This window comes from Vidua chalybeata, chromosome 13, assembly GCF_026979565.1.
Source record: "Vidua chalybeata isolate OUT-0048 chromosome 13, bVidCha1 merged haplotype, whole genome shotgun sequence".
Taxonomy (NCBI): Eukaryota; Metazoa; Chordata; class Aves; order Passeriformes; family Viduidae; genus Vidua; species Vidua chalybeata.
Window position 1 is genome coordinate 3,470,435 of NC_071542.1, and position 17,505 is coordinate 3,487,939.

At 52.9% G+C, this 17,505-nt stretch overlaps 1 protein-coding gene across 1 annotated transcript in view; it reads right to left on the bottom strand.

Moving 5' to 3' along the window:
* DUOX2 (dual oxidase 2) overlaps positions 1 to 17,505 on the bottom strand; it is a 26,460-nt gene continuing 8,955 nt past the window's right edge. Inside the window, exons 3-34 of the mRNA XM_053955045.1 lie at positions 17,230 to 17,313; positions 15,635 to 15,799; positions 14,817 to 15,004; positions 13,583 to 13,784; positions 12,903 to 13,069; positions 12,758 to 12,818; positions 12,540 to 12,636; positions 12,244 to 12,331; positions 11,792 to 11,894; positions 11,466 to 11,629; positions 10,863 to 11,029; positions 10,585 to 10,703; positions 9,698 to 9,835; positions 9,365 to 9,478; positions 8,570 to 8,772; positions 8,191 to 8,376; positions 7,546 to 7,771; positions 6,863 to 6,956; positions 6,484 to 6,659; positions 6,167 to 6,236; positions 5,622 to 5,717; positions 4,702 to 4,880; positions 3,635 to 3,865; positions 3,319 to 3,418; positions 3,152 to 3,201; positions 2,895 to 3,022; positions 2,531 to 2,684; positions 2,172 to 2,404; positions 1,860 to 2,018; positions 1,509 to 1,664; positions 1,271 to 1,399; positions 1 to 834 (exon numbers count right to left, since the gene is read on the bottom strand). Of these exons, the coding sequence (XP_053811020.1) occupies positions 712 to 834; positions 1,271 to 1,399; positions 1,509 to 1,664; positions 1,860 to 2,018; positions 2,172 to 2,404; positions 2,531 to 2,684; positions 2,895 to 3,022; positions 3,152 to 3,201; positions 3,319 to 3,418; positions 3,635 to 3,865; positions 4,702 to 4,880; positions 5,622 to 5,717; positions 6,167 to 6,236; positions 6,484 to 6,659; positions 6,863 to 6,956; positions 7,546 to 7,771; positions 8,191 to 8,376; positions 8,570 to 8,772; positions 9,365 to 9,478; positions 9,698 to 9,835; positions 10,585 to 10,703; positions 10,863 to 11,029; positions 11,466 to 11,629; positions 11,792 to 11,894; positions 12,244 to 12,331; positions 12,540 to 12,636; positions 12,758 to 12,818; positions 12,903 to 13,069; positions 13,583 to 13,784; positions 14,817 to 15,004; positions 15,635 to 15,799; positions 17,230 to 17,313 (4,550 nt within the window). The 3' untranslated portion in view covers positions 1 to 711. The remainder of the gene's footprint in view (positions 835 to 1,270; positions 1,400 to 1,508; positions 1,665 to 1,859; positions 2,019 to 2,171; positions 2,405 to 2,530; positions 2,685 to 2,894; positions 3,023 to 3,151; positions 3,202 to 3,318; positions 3,419 to 3,634; positions 3,866 to 4,701; positions 4,881 to 5,621; positions 5,718 to 6,166; positions 6,237 to 6,483; positions 6,660 to 6,862; positions 6,957 to 7,545; positions 7,772 to 8,190; positions 8,377 to 8,569; positions 8,773 to 9,364; positions 9,479 to 9,697; positions 9,836 to 10,584; positions 10,704 to 10,862; positions 11,030 to 11,465; positions 11,630 to 11,791; positions 11,895 to 12,243; positions 12,332 to 12,539; positions 12,637 to 12,757; positions 12,819 to 12,902; positions 13,070 to 13,582; positions 13,785 to 14,816; positions 15,005 to 15,634; positions 15,800 to 17,229; positions 17,314 to 17,505) is intronic.

Below are 17,505 nucleotides of genomic sequence, written 5' to 3' on the forward strand. Positions count from 1 at the left end.
TTTGAGCTCAACCACAGCCTGCAAAAGTAGCAGTGATGCAAAGCCAGTCATTACTTAAACAAGTACAATTGATTCCTGATTGAAGGATTGACACTGCTGGAAGAAGCCAATGCAAACACAACTAAGGCCTTATGCAAACCCAGGGAAGGCTCTGAGAGTTAACAAGCAGGCACTGAAGAGTATGTGAGGAGAGCTGTTTCAAGAAGAGGCTTAGCAGAGAGCTTGCTGGGCTCCTCACCCCATCTGTTCACCACATGGTTCTTGGAACAAAGTGCTGTGAATTCAGGTTGTGCAGGCACCAAGCTGCTCCCCAAAGCTGGTTAGAGACATTCCCTGAGTCCCCCAGCAGAGCAGAAGCTCTGTCTTGTGCGATTAAGGGGGCAGAGCTGGGTTTAACTCAAACAGTGGGTTTTCTGGACTGGGACACACCAGCATGGCCCTGGGCATGGGGCTGCAGGGATGTATGGGTGGTAGCAGGGCTCAGGGTTTCACAGTGGGGCCATGTAGGGCAGTGCTGGGATGTCAAGGCTTTACTAGCACACTAGTCTGTGCTGTGTGGGTCTCAGTATCCCTGCAGTCGGCTGTGGATGGCTTTCACCTGGGGAGGGTGCCTGGTGGGAGCCTGGGACAGTGGCTGCTGAAGTATTGCTGCTGGGTGCTGGGGTGAAAAAATGCAGCTGTAGTCAGAGAGTGGAACAGTGTGGGGTAGGGTCAGAAATTCTCATAGTGATGTGCAAAGTAGGTCTGGTCCTTCTTGTTCATCTGCCGGCAAGCCTGCTCCACACTCTTTGTCATCCCAGGCGGGCCACAGCTGAACACCCCGATCTTCTGTACCTAGGGAAGGAGGGAGCCATAGGGGTCAGACTGCAGCACCACTTCTCCCCACAGTCCAGCCTCCCTTGCTCTCTGATGGCTTTGGGCATGGATGCTGGCTGAGCAGTCTGTCTCAGCCTCCCCCAGGCTTTTGGGGAGGTTGTCACATTCCCATGTAGCTGCCATGTAGGGCCATGGAGGAAGAATGGGAACCCTCAGCTCAGATCAGTGGTTGCAGCCAAGGTCTTGCAATAGCAGGGGGTGTTTGGCTGGTATAGGGCATTGCTGATTCCTGCAGCTCAGCCTGGCTCCCGAGGGAAAACAGGATTCATTCCCCTTCTGCTCTGTTCTTGGTGCAGATGCCACTGAGGTCTCCAGGACCTTGGGGACAGGCTGGGACCAGTCCTCCACAATGGCCAGTGGTTGCACCTCCTCCTGTCCCCAGGCAGACACTGACCTCAGGGTGCACCTCCTGCAGTGAGCTGAAAAAGGGTACGAAGGGAGGGCGCCCAAAGTGGGTGATGGAGCGCAGCCCCGTGAATAGGCTTTTGTTCAGCACCTTCTGGAAGTGCCGCTCACAGATGTACTGAAAGAGAGATTGGTGCACGTCAGATGGCCCAGCACAGCCCAGCATGGCCCTGCAGAGCCTGGCATGGCATGGCCTGGCATCCTTCCCCTTGAATGTCCAGGCTCACCAGCATGGTGGTACGCAGATCAAACTTCTCAGCCAGCTGTGTGATGTAGATGTGCACAGAGACCAGGCTGTTCTTGTCTGATTCTTCCACCTCCCGGATGATGTCCGTCAGCCACTCAAACTGATGCTGCGTGCGCGTCACCCAGATGAAGTAGATCTGTAGCACATTGGAACGAGGTCCAGGGTGAGACCAACATCCTTATGAATGTCTATGGACTTCACAGAGGAATTTACCCCCAAAGACACCAGCAGCAGTAGGGGGCATCTCAAAATCACAAATCAATTAGGTTGGAAAAGATCTCTGAGATCAAGTCCAACCTCTCAGAGGCACTTGTCTTTCAGACACTCTTACCTTCTTACACAGCAGCTTGGAGTTTATGGATGACTTGAAAACCAGGTCCTTGAGAATGGATGCGAAGGGTGTCACCCCGATGCCTCCTCCCACCAACACCGACACCTCAAACTTGTTCCATTCCTGGTGGCCCTCCCCAAAGGGCCCATCCAGGTAGAGCTGGAAGGGAGTCAGCTCTTAGCAGAGGTCTCCACTTGCCCAGGTCTTGGAAGGCCTCAGGGCTGGAGAAGTGCCTCATGCTTGGCTCAACCCATTGCCAAGGTGCTCTTGGGCTCAGATGTCCCCATGGATGACATCCTGTGCAGGGCTCACCTTGGGCAGTGTGCCGAGGAGGGCCAGGTTCTTGGGAGAGTAGAGTTCCCGCAGACGGGTGGTCCAGGGTCCAACGGCACGGATGTGCAGGCTCAGCATGTCGTCGTGCGGGGCTGAGGTCAGTGTGAATGGGTGGTACTCGGTGGTGCCCAGGCCCACGCAGGCGATGCGCACCCACTGCCCAGACTTGTAGTCAAAGTCCTGTGGCCGCTGGAACTGCAGGTGGGTGACACCTGTGGGGAGATGGGAGGGGGCTCCGTTAAGTTGGAGATGTTGAGAAGTTGATATTCCTGCATCGCTGCAGCCCCTGATGCTCTTGCAGGAAGCCTGGTGCTGTGTGGCCAGGGATGTTGTGGTACCTGAGGGCAGGAGCTCGGCTTTCACCACACTGATCTCCACCTTCTTCCTGCTCAGGCTGTACAGCTTGTCCGCACTGTAGATGAGAGCTGGGATGATGAAGTAGATGTAGAAACGGGGCTGCTGGATCAGTGCGTAGCTGCCATGGATGATGACCTGGGCAGGGAGCAGAACCTTTTAGCAAGGCAAGTCATCACCCCAGGGATGATTTGGTGGCAGCTCAACAGCAGTGGGGAGCCAGGGCTGGGGCTACCCTCTCCCTTGGGAGACTACCCCAAGCTATTCCATCTCATCAGCTGCACTGATTTCACCTACAGACTTGCAGGGCATCAGCAACATCCCTCCCTTCCAGCCCAAATCCTTTACCAGGATGTAGAGCAGCATGTAGAGGTGGTGAGTGATCCAAAAGCCCTGAAAGCTGACACGCCGGAAGTGGCGTGTGGCAAACACGTACATCACAGCAAGGACCACGAGCAGCAGCACTCCTGTCATGCCTGTGAGATGAAGAGTTGAGAGGCCCTGTGGGGGAGACCAGGGCAACCCCACAGGGGCTCTGACTGGACTGGGCAGATGGCTGCCATCCTGGACACAGATGTTCAGGTCTGTCTGCTAGGTGTTCTCACCTGGAACAGTCTGGAAGAACCACCAGTAATACTTCTGTGGGAGCTGTGACCTGGAGAAGGACAAGAGATTGCACCATGGAGTGACCAGAATAAACTAATGGTTTCCATTTTCATTTCTATCCATGCCCAGTACACCCTGTCTGAACTCTGCTTCAAATTCCACCTACCCATCATTTGTAAAGACAGTGGAGAAAAGGCAGGACAGCACACTGAGAGGTGTGACTGAGAAGATGTAGACGTTCACTATGTGACCTGCAGTGTGGAGCACTGTAAGACACAAAAGCACGGAGAAAGAAACATCACTTGATGTGGATGGAGATGTGTCAGACACCGCTGATGTCCCCAGGGACCTGGAGATTCCGCCTCTTCTGTAGTGCAAGGCATCTATATCTCTGCAAGGTCTTTAAGCTTCTGGCTGGTCCTGCCATGGTGTGGTAGGCTGTCCTCTGCTTGTGGGTGGCAATCCCCCAGCAGCCCACCTACCTGAGAAAATCAGGGCTGCCATGGCAATCCAGCGGTGGAAGTCGACAGCGGCATCGAAGGGGATGAAGTGATTGAGGAAGGTCTCCCGCAGGACGGTGATGAGGTTGCGGCACATGGTAAGCAGGATGTAGGAGTACATGAAGGAGATGGAAGCAGCTGATCCCCGGGAGATGATGATCCCCACAAAGGTGGTCTGTGCAATTCCAGTGCTGGGGGATGCAAAGGCATAGTCTGGGGAGAGAGAGCAGAGGGGGTGTCATGTGCCCAGCACTGAGGGCCAGCACCCTTCCTGCAACAAGGGGGCAGCCACCTGTGTGACTCCACCAAAACCAGGACACCAGGGATGGGTTTGTGTGGGGAAAGGGGCACAATGACCCAGAACTGCTGGATGACAAGGTGACTTTGGAGATTCCCGGAGGAGAATGTCCACCTGGGAATCTGCACCTTGGGACTGTGGCCTCAGTTGGGGAATCCAGTATAGAGGTGTCCATAAACTGGAACGAGTCCAGTGGAGACCACCAGGCTGGGTGGGAGCTGGAGGACATCATAGAGCTATGTCTATGTAAGGGAAAGGCTGAGGGAAATGGGCTTGTTCTGGCTGGAGGAGATGGGTCAGGGAAGCTGGCTGTCTGCAGCCATCTCATGGGCACACAGAGCAAGTCTTTCTCAGGGATGCACAGTGGAAGGATGAGGCAAGAGCATGACTTTCACTGTAGAAAACTCAGGTCTGAATTCTTGAAATTCTTCACCGGGAGGACGGTCAAAACCAGCACAGGCCCAGCAAGGCAGTGGAATCACCAGCCTTGGAACTCTTCACACCTTCTCTAGACAAGGCCTTCAGCAGCCTCATTCAGCTTTGGAAAAGGGTTTTCTCTGAGGAGGGTATTGGACCAGACCTTTCCAGACATCCCTTCCAACCTCAGTGATCCTTTGGCACCCTCAGTCCAGGGGAGGACTGACATTGTTGCCCAAAGTTGTGCTGGGCAAGTCCTCATCATGCCTCCGGCAACCACCAGCACTGAGGCACGAAGCCCCCACCCCCGCAGCAGGGCAGGGTGGGCACTCACAGTAGGCTCTCTCAGCAAAGACGCCGGCGGTGACGGCGGAGAAGAGGATGACACAGACGATATGGCGCCGGTAATTCTCAACGAAGCGCTTGAACTCCTGGATCTTCTGCTGGACTCTGTTCCTCTTGTACTTCTTCCGTTGTGCTTCCGTGTACAGATGGAGCTGGTGCTGGTTCGCCCTGGCAAATACAGGAGTGCTGGTGTCACCATGAAGTTTCCCTGGCAAGGAATGGCTCAGGGCCCAGGTTTGGGTTTCCACTCAAAATACCCCTGCACATCAGTGACAGGGGCGACCTGCAGAGCACAGTATCAGACAGTGATCTCAGGTCAGCCTGCTCTACAAAAGCTGGTAGCAAACATGGGGGCAGTGACTCACAAATGAAACTGTAGATGAGAACTGTAAAAGAAAATTTCATAGTAATATTCAACCATCAAAAAATTATCCACAAAAGGGGAATTTCCCTAATTGGTACAATTAAGGCAGACCAAGATATTCTGGCCATCAATAACAGCAGCTGAGCATTCATTGAAGAAATACCTGCTGCTGCCACAGCAGGGAGGACCAAATTCTCTACTGCAGCTCTTGTTGGCAGCCCAGGTGAACCAGCAGCAGCCCAAGAAGCAGAGGAGCACAGGCAGGAACAGTCAGACAAGACTCCTCTCTAAAAGCCACTATGCCAACCTCTGGAGTTAGCCACTTCATTTGTATGGAGGTTTTTTTTTGTAGAGGCACATCACCCACATCCAGCTATGGCACTGTCCTGCCAAGATGGGATTATTTCTGTAGCTCCTTGGCCAATGAGTGCCTCCTTGGAGCAGTGCCATTTGACTGGAGGGCTACCCAATCTGACATGGAGATGTGAGAAACAGCAAACAGAATAAGCCCGAGCCCCAGAGGCACAGATGGCGAGGGGACTCACTTTCTTCCTGGTCTCTTCCTCAGTTCTTGGCCTTTTTGCTCCATGTAGTGACTCACAGTGTCTAGATTTGGGTCTTTCTTCTCCTCTGAGATGATTCTGTGGAAATAGAGCTATGTCTAGCCCAGAGTTCTATTTGCTAGAAGTGCTCACCAAAATTTTCCCCTTTTCTCCACTTCCCATCTCAGACTCAGCTGGGAACATATCCAGCTCTTTTCTGCAAGCCTGCCTGCATTAACTCCAATTGCACATGGTCTGGATTCACTGCAAGATAACCCCTCCATCAGAAGAGCAATGCAGGACTCCCATCTCCACACAGAGGATGCAACAGGGCTCTGCAGGAGGCAATTCCTCCCTTCTGGCTATGCCTGGGAGGAGCACAGCAGCCCCACTGCAGCGCCCAGCATACACTTCCCACCCCTTCCCCAGTGCTGGGAGTTCCAGCATCTGGTGGGAGCATTTGTTGGAAAGCTTGGGGTGGAGGATAGATGTGAGCCAGGGCAGCAAGAGATGGAATAGCAACAGTGGTACTAAGGAAGGGAGCTTACCCTTTTGGCTCGCTCTTTTTTATGAAGGAGACACAGTTGTGCAGATTTTGCTTGGAGACCTCAGGGATACCTTTGAGGAGACAAAAGGACAAACAGCCATTCAGAAGGTGCAAGACAAAGTTTAGGAATCTCCTGTGGGCAGGGAAAAGCTCTGAACTGGCCCAAACATGTCACACATGAAGCAACAGCTGATGCCCCATTACTGCAGTTGAGGTGGGGAGACTGATGGGCCAGGATTTGAGAGCTCCATATTGGGTGCTGCCCATTGCCTCCAGCCTTGTAGGACCTGGGGCATCCCAGTGCTCGTGCCCACTGACCTTTGACGCAGAGCTGGGTGAGCCGAAGCTCGCTGTCGTGGTCACGCAGCATGTAATGGAAATTCTCCCATGTCAGCTCATCCCTGTCCTGAAAACCCGAGGCCCGGAACATGGACTCGGTCACCTGCTCTGCCTGTTCTCTTGACAGGCAGTTGTTGGAGATCTCAATGAAGGACCTGGAGCAAGGAGGTGAGATGGGAACAGCAGGTGAGTCCCTCCAAAAACACAGAGCAGAGTCCCAGAGCAGTTTCATGGGATAAATGGGCTCTTGGTTGCAAGTGTGGAGTCCATGGTGCACAGAAGCATGGAAACTGGGAGCTGCTTCTGAAGACATGTCTATAAACATTGTAAAAACATTAGAAGAGAGGAGGGAGAGTACCTGAGCATCCTCAGAAACTCCTCCTTGGAAAGGAACCCATTCTCATCAATGTCATACATCCTGAACATCACCTTGGACTTCTCCTCTGGGGACCCTGGTGGGGAGAGGAAATGGCACAGTAAGAACAAAATCGCATTTTCATCAACAAAGATGATTTCATGTGAGGTTTTTTTTTGAGAGTCTGGAGCCTGCAGCAGTGAAGCCTCACCCTTGCACTTGACTTTCTCAAGTGCAAGGTGAAATATTGGGTAGACACACATTCTTTCTTGTGCATTATTTTTCAAAGTGTGCTTTTACAGAGCAATGATTTTTCTGGGAGTTGTTTTGATTGAATCTGACATTTAACACCTCCACCTATGAATCCACTGTTCAGGGGTCATTTAGGGAGAATCAGATATCAGACACAGTTGCTATGATCTCCCAGGAACAGTCCCTTCAGGAGAAAGGGCTGACATGTCTGTGGTGGTAGAAGACAGCTCCCCTCGTGAACCACCTTCCAGAAAATGCAATTACGTTGTCATGCCCCATAACCCAAGCTGAAGCTGTCCTGAGTGAAGGAAATTTTAATCTGTAGCATTGTCTACAGGTTGACCTTCTGGGTGAATCTTGTTCTCCACTCTGATAGAGCCTAGAAACAGGTCCAAGGGCAGAAGATGGAGGCGTTAACCAGCTCCAGCTCCCACCTTTCATGAAGACCACCAAGATGTCCAGGAACTCCCGAAAGGAGATGTAGCCATTGCCATCTTTGTCAGCCAGGGAGAACATGGAATCCACGAACATGGAGTGCTCTTTGAGCCCCAGGGCTTCAGCAAACTCAGCCCTGCTCAGCTCACAGGTAAGAGACTCCTTTGCCTTCTGTGAAGATTCAAAGCTGAGCTCCCCAGCATCGGATCTGTCGATTTCCAGCACCTGCAGGTTATGTCCCACAAAGGAAATGCTGTGAGTGATGGCAGAGCAGAAGGCTGGTGTTTCCTTTCTGACCTATTGCATGAAGATTGGTGCCTCCCTGGCACAAAACTCATGGCAGATACCATGGAGAAAGTCCTGCATCCCTCCTAAACAATGTGACTTTTCATACTCCATGTGACTGACCACACTGGAGACCTGTTACATCACCCAATAGTCTCTTTGCCACTTTAGACACTTGTATCACTGCAGGAGATTTCCCTTTGTCTTCTGCAAAGGAAGATTGGCAGCTGGAAGTATTGGCAGCTTCCTTGTGGGTGACTTACCAGCTCTTCCAGAAAGCACCAGCCTCATTATTCATTGCTTAATCAATACAGAAATACTTTCCCCCACACATCAGGGCTTGCTACACCTCTACACACCTGAGCAAACAGGTGCCTGAAGAAAGTCTCTAGAATTTGTTTTCTTTGCTCCTGGGTGACTGCCCGTTTCATCAGGCTCTGCTCCTTCATCTCAGACAGATGCAGGTCAAATCTGCTCTCCTTCAAGTAGTCTCCTAGCTTCCCAAGAAAGATGCTCCTCTCAGCCTCCCCATTGAAGAGCAGCACCTGCAAAGGACCCAGAGACTGGCTGTGATCACCAGAGGCTCAGCTCCACGGTATTTGCTGGACCTGGTGGTTCTCAGGTGGCCACAACCTCCCTTCAAGGCCTTACACTGCTCCCAGTGCCCCCGCTGAGTGGTGCAGAAGACTATGGAGGGTCCAGGGGAAGGTGTCATAACCCAGGCACCATGGTACTTACCAGGTCATACTCCTTGGGGCTTTTCAGGAGCAGAGCTTTGTTCCCTTTGTTGTTGGAGAGGACCACCTCCACTCTTTGGTGGGCTTTCAGGTTGATGCTCCGGAGCACAGACCCTCTGCTATCCAGCACTTTGAGCACTTTGTCAGCTTGGAGCTGAATGTAGACAGGACAGTTGTCTGTCTTGGGCCCATGCCATTCCATGGCTGGTGGGAGAGAGCACAGGACTCAGCTGGAAATGTTCCTACTCATCTCAGAACCTCCTTCACCGAGAAGCAGTTTGGGAGTGATTTCATGACCAGGAACATCTTAAAGGAATAATGACGATCTCCTAACTGCAGAGCTCAAGCACATGGACACAGAGGGAGTACAGACTATGGGGCAGGGAGGCAGGATTTTTCCAGTGTGCAGAGCAAAGAGATACTGTCCCTGTCCTGGAGCTACTGGTGCAATTGCTCTACACAGGTTTCCTTCAGGCAAGGTGTGATCTGGGGAGGGGCACAGGATGACTCAGGTTGGAAGGGACTCAGGTTGGAAGGGTATCTTTCCCAACCTCCTGCCCAAAGTAGGACCAGCCACAGATCAGTCTGCTCAATGCTGTGTCTGGTCAGGTCTTGGATAGGATGGGCTACCAAGTTCTCTGTGCTCTCTGTTCCACTTCTTGACTATGCTCCTGGGGAAACAATTCCTCCTTGCATCCCATCTGGGTATAAGCCCCAGGCCCATCCCTGCCTCAATGTGTGCCCTGACTGCAGCAGCACTACCAGATGCCATCGCAGGGTGACAGTGCCACCTCACCGTGTATGGCCTCGCCGGACACCTCCCTGCGCACGCTGGTGCCCTGCTTCCTCTGCAGCTTCTTGAAATCTCGCTTGCGGAAAGCGGCAACAACCCAGGCAACAAACAGAGTCACTGGGGACACATGGGAGAAGGAGGCATGAGAGATCACAGAGCTCCTTTCCCCTTTTGGCTCCCTCCTGGTGCCCAAGGACTCTGCCAGCTCAAGCACCTCAGCAGAGTCTGGGACGCAGCAGCTCCAGCAGGGAGGTGCTTTGTCCATGGGCACTCAGTCCCTTTCTCTGGTGGAGAGGTGGAAGAGGAGGAGAGTGACAGGAAGAGGAAATGACAAACCCAGGGGCAGACAGCAGAGGACAACAATGATGATCCCGAAGCCTGCGCCACTGCCTGAAAAGTAGTCCAGCACCATCATGGACGTGCAGTTGGCCAGGTGTTGAGCTGTCAGCTGCTGAGGTTGGGGGCATGGGTCCCCTGCAAGAAGGAAACAGTCTGTGAGTGTCATTGACCTTGTACCCAGCTCACCTGCATCACCCCCAGGAACCTCTGCATTAAAATGTTGATGGGGTTCATGGATGAGTGACCCAGCACTGCAGAATTGGGGTGCTTGATTTAAACTCTAGATCTTGGAAACAGCCTTTGGGTTTGAGTTCAACTTTTGCCTGGCACAGCAAACCAAGCACAGAACTGGACTCCAGTGCTCTGGAGGTTCAGCACCATCATCTCTCCTGTTGAGGTGGGCTGACCAAGAGGCACCCTGGGCCATAGGAATCTAGGGTTCAGAGCCTCCACTCATCTGGATGCTGCAAATCCAGGAAGTCCTGGTGTGATTAAAAGGAACACACACCAAGGGAACAAAAGCACCTTGCAAAGCCTGGAATGTTGCCCAAATGAAATGCTTACAGTAAATGGGAAGAGTGTGGCAAGATTCCAAGAGGAAAAGGCATTTTGCCAAAGAGTAATATGCATTTTCCCCTTGGGATCATGCCTGCACTACAGTCCTCTTTCAACATCTGCATCATGCATCAACGTCTTGCTCACAAGCAACCCTTGCATTTTGCTGGTTTAGGGTCATAGCAGGTGTGAGGCTTGAGAAACTCCAAACCTGATGTGTTCCCTGTGTCATTTACTCACCAGCTGTGTCACTGGGATAGCTATGTTTTCCTTGCTGCCTCGCTGGAGCCATTCCCTCCCTGTGCCCTCCCATTGCAGGGTGCACTCACCCTCTCTCCAAACGAACACGTGGGGCTGGAGGTCTGTGGATTTGGCATAGGTGACGGAAGTCAGGACGCTGTGAAAGGTGGTGTTACGGATCTCCCTGATTTCCTCCTCTGTGAACAGCCTGAGGAAAAGGACGTGGAGACAAGTGGTTGCCCCAGGTGTCGCTGACCAGCAATAGGAGGGAACTGAGGAAGCTGGAAGATGCTTTTTCCTCCAGTCCCAGTTTTCATGCGTTACTGGGGTTTGCAGAGCAGCTGCCAGATAGGGACAGGTCCATTACCCATTCTTCGTGTTTTCGAACCAAAACCTATCACCATCACGCAGGCGCAGAAACTGTTCCAGGATGATGGTAGAGAAGAGGGAGCCATCAGCTTCCAGCATGCCTCCAGGGAGCAGCTCCAGCCCAGCCATGTTGTTGCCATACAGGGCAGCGACCTTCTGCAGGACCTGGTGAGAAACCCCCACCACACATCTGTGAGCAAAGGGAATTCTGCCAGGGCATCAGAAAGTGTTGGCAAACCTTAGGAGGTGTAAGCAATGTGCATTTCCCAGGCAGCACACATATCTATGGACTGGGAGAATGCTGAGCCTCACACAGCCTCGAGCTCATGGCTTGGACTTGAGCAACTGAGCATCACTCCCAGGGCATCTCAGCTCTAGGAGGCTCAGAGTGCCTGGTGTCACAGGAGTGTAGCACTGGGGCAGGATGGTTTATTCATGCCATGTAATTACAGTTACCCTCCTGCAGGCATGAAAGTCAGCCAGGGCAGGACATGCACCGATCTCTCTCTTCTTATAATGCTGCAGAATTCAGTTCCTGCCTGGAATGTCCCATCATCCTTTGGCCCACATACATTCCTTGCCCAGACTGGTTCCCTGTTACCTGTGGCTCCAGGTGTGGGGCAAGGTTTGACCAGTTTTGGAGAGGTTTCAACCCAAAACGCTGCCGGACTTGGTTATAGGTTGGCAGGCCAAAGTCTCGCCCACGCTGAATCCAGCTGGCCACGTAGTCAGTGCGGGAGTACTTCAGGGGCCCATACCAGTAATCTGTGGGTGGATGTGCTTAATGTGTCCTGTAGCTCTCTGCACCTCCATTAAAGAGGCTGAAGTGTGTGGTTGGGTGCTGATGAAGGACCTGCCTCCCCAGCTTGCCCCCAGCCCAGCCTCAGGCGTGGGGGTCCCCCAGCAAGGCACAGCTGCAGTACAGACCTTGGAGATCTTCCACCATAATGTTGTCCTCCCGCTCTGCTATCTGTGAGCTCATCCCCAGCAGGAGGCTGTCCACATCTTCTGCCTGCTGCAGCCCAGGGCTCTGAGAGGCATGGGAAGAGCAAGTGATTCCTCTTGCACAAGGGAGGACAGAAAGTAGCCCCACAACCCTGAAGTGGTGCCCCCAGGGGTGCAGGATCATGGCATAGGGGAATCGGGGACCTCTTCCAGGCTCTTCTTCACATCAGGTCAGCCACAAGGCCTGAGCCTGACACAGCTGAAGGCTGGGGACGCTGGATGGGGAGGATCTCTCACCCCTTGTCTGGCTGTCATGCTCTGCACCCGGTTTCCCTTACAGACCCCTGTGGAGTACCCCATAACACAGAGCAAGGGATGAAACCCCCTGGCCAGCCTGCCACAGCCTCAGGACCCCCGTGCTCCTTCCCCTGTACCTTTCTGCTCCAGTAGCTGTTGCAGAGCCGCACTGCTGGGAACGAGCCACTGGAGACAGACACATTCTGGAACCGACACCTGGTGTCTCTGGAACAACAGAGAAGGATTGAGCCCACAGCCCTGGGCCAGGGCTGCCTGGAGCTGTCAGGGCTTGGCTGTCTCTGCTGAGGGCAGGACATGGACAAGGGACAGACACGATCCCAACAAAGACCATTCCCAGTCACCAATCCAGCTTGGGCATCCCCTCCCCTCACACAGGCACTGCAGTCCCATAGTCCTGCCAGGCTGCTCCTACCTCTTGTGAACACCTGGAGGCACCATGGTGGCCAGGAATTGCCCTGCCGCTGCCACAAATTCAGGAGAGAGGCTGGGGTCCAGGTGCTGCTGGTAACCTGTGGGGAAGTAGCCAGGCTGGAGGGAAAAGGGGTCAAGCTCCCTGTTCCTCCCCACCCACCAGCTTCCCTAGTCCCTCTCCCCCTGCTTCCAACCCTCCATTGCCTGCCTACCCCTCACCTTGGTACTCCGGGACCTGTGTGCCCAGCAGGGTCGGCAGCCACTCATACAGAACAATGCTCTAGGGAACAGGGAAGCTGGGTCAGGGCCAGAACTACGCAAGATCTTGGGGGTCCCAGCAGAGCTGGGGGGTCCCGTCCCTCACCTGGAAAGTGGCGATGACCCTCTTGCGAGCGTGCTGGAAGAGATCCTCATCGGACCAGGCAGGATGCTTCTGGGCCAGTGCTGTGGCCAGATGGTTGTGGTAGCGAAACCAGGCGATGCTCTCAGCCTGCAGGAAGGGGTTCTCATTCCCCCAGGCACTCCCCAGGTCTGCAAGAGCCACCATGACCATCAGTGGGGGATGTCACCACTGGGTCTAGCTTTGCCCATGGCTGGAGGAGCACACCCAGCCCTGTGGACCCAGTGTCCCCTTGTCCCCTCGTCCTTCCTTCCTCCCCAGCAACCTGGGACAGTGAGAAGCAGTACTGGGCCCCCAGCACATTGGGCAGGTGAAGAATTCAAAGCAAGCTGAGTGGGTTTGTGTCAGCAGCGGCCCTTTTCCCCAGAGGAGTTCAGCTGGGATCAGAGCTGGTGTCTGACATTGCCACCTTGGCATGTGGCCTCTGGAGTTTCTGGTGTGTCCTTGCTGGGATGTTTTTGCTGGTGCTCAAATCTTCCACCCCCTTGGGAAACTGCCTGCTCTCCCACAGTCCTCCTGACCCATATATCCTGCCTCCCTGCATCTTCTGCCCTTTTCCCTTTCCTGGGATCCACTCTGGGCTCAGCTCCAGGGACCCCCTGCTCCCAGTGAGGGATGAAAAACTATTGGAATGTCACCATTACCGTAGATCCCTTGGGGACCGCCCTGTCCCGTGGATGGATCCAGTGCCTTCCACATGGGAACCCTCCCGTCCGTCTGCCTCGGGAGGCTCCTGTTGGGCCCTGATGCCAGCTGTCCCCCCAGGAAGCTCCTCAGGGCATCGCTCCAGGAGTGTGAGGGGCCATAGATGGAGCTACCATCCAGCCAGCCTGTCATCTCGTTGGTCTAGGGGAGGCACAGGGAAGAGGCATTAACAGGTGCCAGGATTTCACTGGAAAGGTGTAAAAAAGAGGTCTGGAAAGCCCCAGTCTGCCTCTTTTGCTCTTGCAAAGCAGTCTGTTTTAACCCTATTTTAACAAGAGCTCTCAGGAAGCAAATAAATACACAGAAAATCTGTGTGCAGACTTCAGGATTTAGTGCCAGGTAGAGGAAAAGACCAGGTACAGGCTTTTCAAAAGTACATTTGGGATTGTTTTTTCCCCAATTATTTTGACTACACCGAGAAGCAGACATCTGTGAGTCCCTATGTAGGCTGGAAGGGGACTAAAGCCATCTCTGGAGAAACTGGGAACACCTCACAGCAGGAAGTCCCACTGTCCTGTATGCATGTTGAGTATCTCCCCTGCCAAAGGTTTGCATGGAAATATACTTTTTATTCTGAAAACATGCTGGAGTTTCCAAATTTTTAAGCTTTTAAATGTTGATAAAAGCATGACTTGCTAAACTGGTCTCTTCGGGGTTTGTCATGTGAAAGGTTCAGGGAGGTATTTCACTTTAGTGATTTTGGCTGGGAAGATCTCCAGCATGAAGGAAATCTGGGGAACACAGGCAGAACAGCAAAATCCAGAGAAACTGGGGGAAAACCTGGATTTATTTTCCAAAATAACTGAAATTCAGGGAAGCACCACAACTTTGTGGCAATGCCAGCTCAGCTTTGTGATACATTATTAAAGATAGGATTTGGTGCCTAAGACAATGTGCAATAATTAACTGATCTAATTACCTTTTCTTTGTTCGGGAAATGCCTTGACCCTGGGCAATCACTAACGTTGCTCAGTGTGAAACCTGGAAGTTGACTTTGGGTTCATTTCCAACACTTGAGAGGTGGTTCAATCACTTGTTTGGTTCAAACACTTGAGAGATATGTATATTTGGGGATGTAGTAGCGCTCTCATTCTATTTTGGCTGCTACAGACCCCGATGGTGGGTGAAGGAGAGTTTAGATGAGAGGCAAAGAGCAGAGGAAACCACACCTACCTGTTCCCGGGGGTTGTTGGGGCTCTGCCCCGTGTCTGCTGCCCAGTGGATGCGCTGGAAGGGCAGGACCACATCTCCAGTGCCGGCAGGGTCAAACACGGGGTCTCCAGAGGGGATGTGGATGTTGAGGAACTCAGCAGGGCATCCAGGTTTCTCTGTCTCCAGGATGTCCAAGAGTACATGGAAACCTGACAGACACCGAACAAAGCATGGTCAGCAGCTGCCAGGACTGCTGCCAGCAGCTAGAGAAGGACACCAGGGAGGGCAGCTGAGGGGACCACCATGTGCAGCAAGGGTGATTCAGGCCAGGTTGAACAGGGCTTGAGAAGAAACCTGGCCTACTGCAACAAGATGACCATCGAGATCCCTTCCATCCCAAACATTCTGGGATTCTATGATTTCCCAGAGACAGACATCTCCAGGCCTGGAGACCTAAGACCCCACTGAGCTCCTGGGAGACTGAAAAAACTGCTCCAACTTGCAGCAGTTTAGCCCAGCACGGCTCTTACCAGATCTGTCCGGTGTTTTCGCCGTGGGGCAACTCCACTGCTAAAAGAAATGAGGAAGTTCCCAACTGACAAATACCAGCACTTGGGTCAGCTGGCGAAGGTAACCAAAAATCCACACAAAGTTTCCTAGCCAGACAGTGCTGTGGTAAACTTGTACCCAAGGCTTTGTGGGTCTGATACCCACATGTGAGTCTGCTGCACAGGGCTGGGTGAGGAGCGCTCCAATGCATGGCCTTGGGTGTGCGAGAAAATAACATTTTTCCACCCAAACCACCATTTTTGCAGTCAATGTAGGGCCCCAGGTCTTACCAAAGAAGACAGCCAGCACGGTTGTGTTCCTGCGGGAGGGCAGCCCCGAGGGTCCCCGTGCCACTGCGTTGCTCAGCTGGCGAGCGTTGGGCACGTGGGGCTCCTGCAGCGCCTGGTAGACGCCGTCTGCATAGTTGGCTGGCAGGAGACGCAGCAGCCTGGCTCCTGCAGCACCAAAAAACATGGAATGGCTTCTGTGCTACCCAAGAGACAAAGCCATAGGTCCCAGAAGACAGTGAGAGGATAGCATGGGTTCTCAGAGTGGCCAAGAGCATGCAAGTTTTGGTGGCATCGCCCAAAACTTCTTGCAACACTGGAATCAGTACTCTTAAAACCAGGAGGGATCCTCCTCTCTTCCAGTTGTCCTTCTCTTGTCCGTGTGCATCCCTGCTGCCTCCTGGAGGTCTGGGGTGGTGCTCCAGTGGGTAACTGGAGTGATGCTGAGCTGCCGTGTTGACTGTGTAATCCTACAGAAGTGTGGTGTTTTCCAGCACCATAGGGAATAGGAGAGGGAACAGCCAGCGAGGTAAGTGTGAAGATGAGAGAGAAGCACCCTGATTTTGCATGCACTGCTGGTCTCAAAACTGGAAAGCGCAGAGGCAGGAGGTCATTTCTCACTGATTTTGAAAGCCTTGTCACCAGTGTGGTGGGCTCCATTTACTGGAGCTCCCCAGAACTGGGGGAAATCCTGAATTCCTGCCTTAGTTTGTGGCTTCGTTTCCACATGTTGGTTTCCAAAAGTTAAGGTCTGATCTTTCTACTCTAGAAGAGGAAGACCTGGTCTGTCAGGGCTGGTTTTTCCTGTCAGGCTTTGGTGTTACTAAAGGGCTGGTGACACACATGTCATGTGGGAGAACCCTTTGGACTCGAAGCTGTGCAACTGCCACTGCATCTTGTGCCAGTGTGTCACCAGAGCAGTGACCAACCTGCCAGAAATGAGGATTCAGAATCTCCAGTGTTTTAGATAAGATCCTGCCTGATCTGTCCTGGTCCCTGGCTCAGGGACATCTAGAGTTGAGCCCATGGGCTGGCTGTAGGCATGAGGAAACAGTTCACCAATAGCACAGGGAAATCACGAATGCCTCTCCCAGTTCCGATCAGTACATGGTATCACCTCTCTGTAGGGCAGAAAATCAAAAGGTTCAGCATGCCTGGAGTATGAACTCTTCTGCCTTGTGTTGAATCTTTGTTGAACTGCATGTGATTTTGGCTAAAGGTGTTTTTTTTGCAGCTCTGGGATCCCTGACCATCACAGAAACACCTGCTGAAAAGAGCTGAGTCTATTTTGAGATATCTCACAAAGCACAGCTTTGCTCTGGGACTGATCCAATACCAGCATGACCTGCAGATGGTGCCTGGGCATCAGCAAAATGTGGCAATGCTCAGACATGGGCTCTCTGGCCCCTCCATACTGTTCTAACAGGCTCCCAGGTGCATCTAGGGACCATTGATGGCCATGGGAGGTGGCACCGTCTGCTGACCTGCCTGGTTCGGGCTCTGGTCAGAAAGGTTTCTGTCTCAGCCACAAAGCAAGCCAGATGCCCAAGGGGCAGCTCACCTTGCCCCATCCCACCATTCCCATCCCTGGCACTCACCCACAGAGCCATGGCTATGGTGCAGCAGGTTGTTGTACCAGCCATCATAGCGCTGCACCTCCCAGGAGATGCTCTCCTGGGCTCCTGGAAGAGACAAGACCCACTTTGTGAGCAGCAAGAAAAAAACATGAAGCAAGCATCACCACTAGAGATTTATATTTATATTGTGATTTTTTCCCATATTCTTTCTGAAACTTCCCGACTATGCAGGTTTTCAGACAAGTTTTGCACTCCTTTTGAGGGACAGTAGCTAAAATGAGAAACTCATGCCTGTGA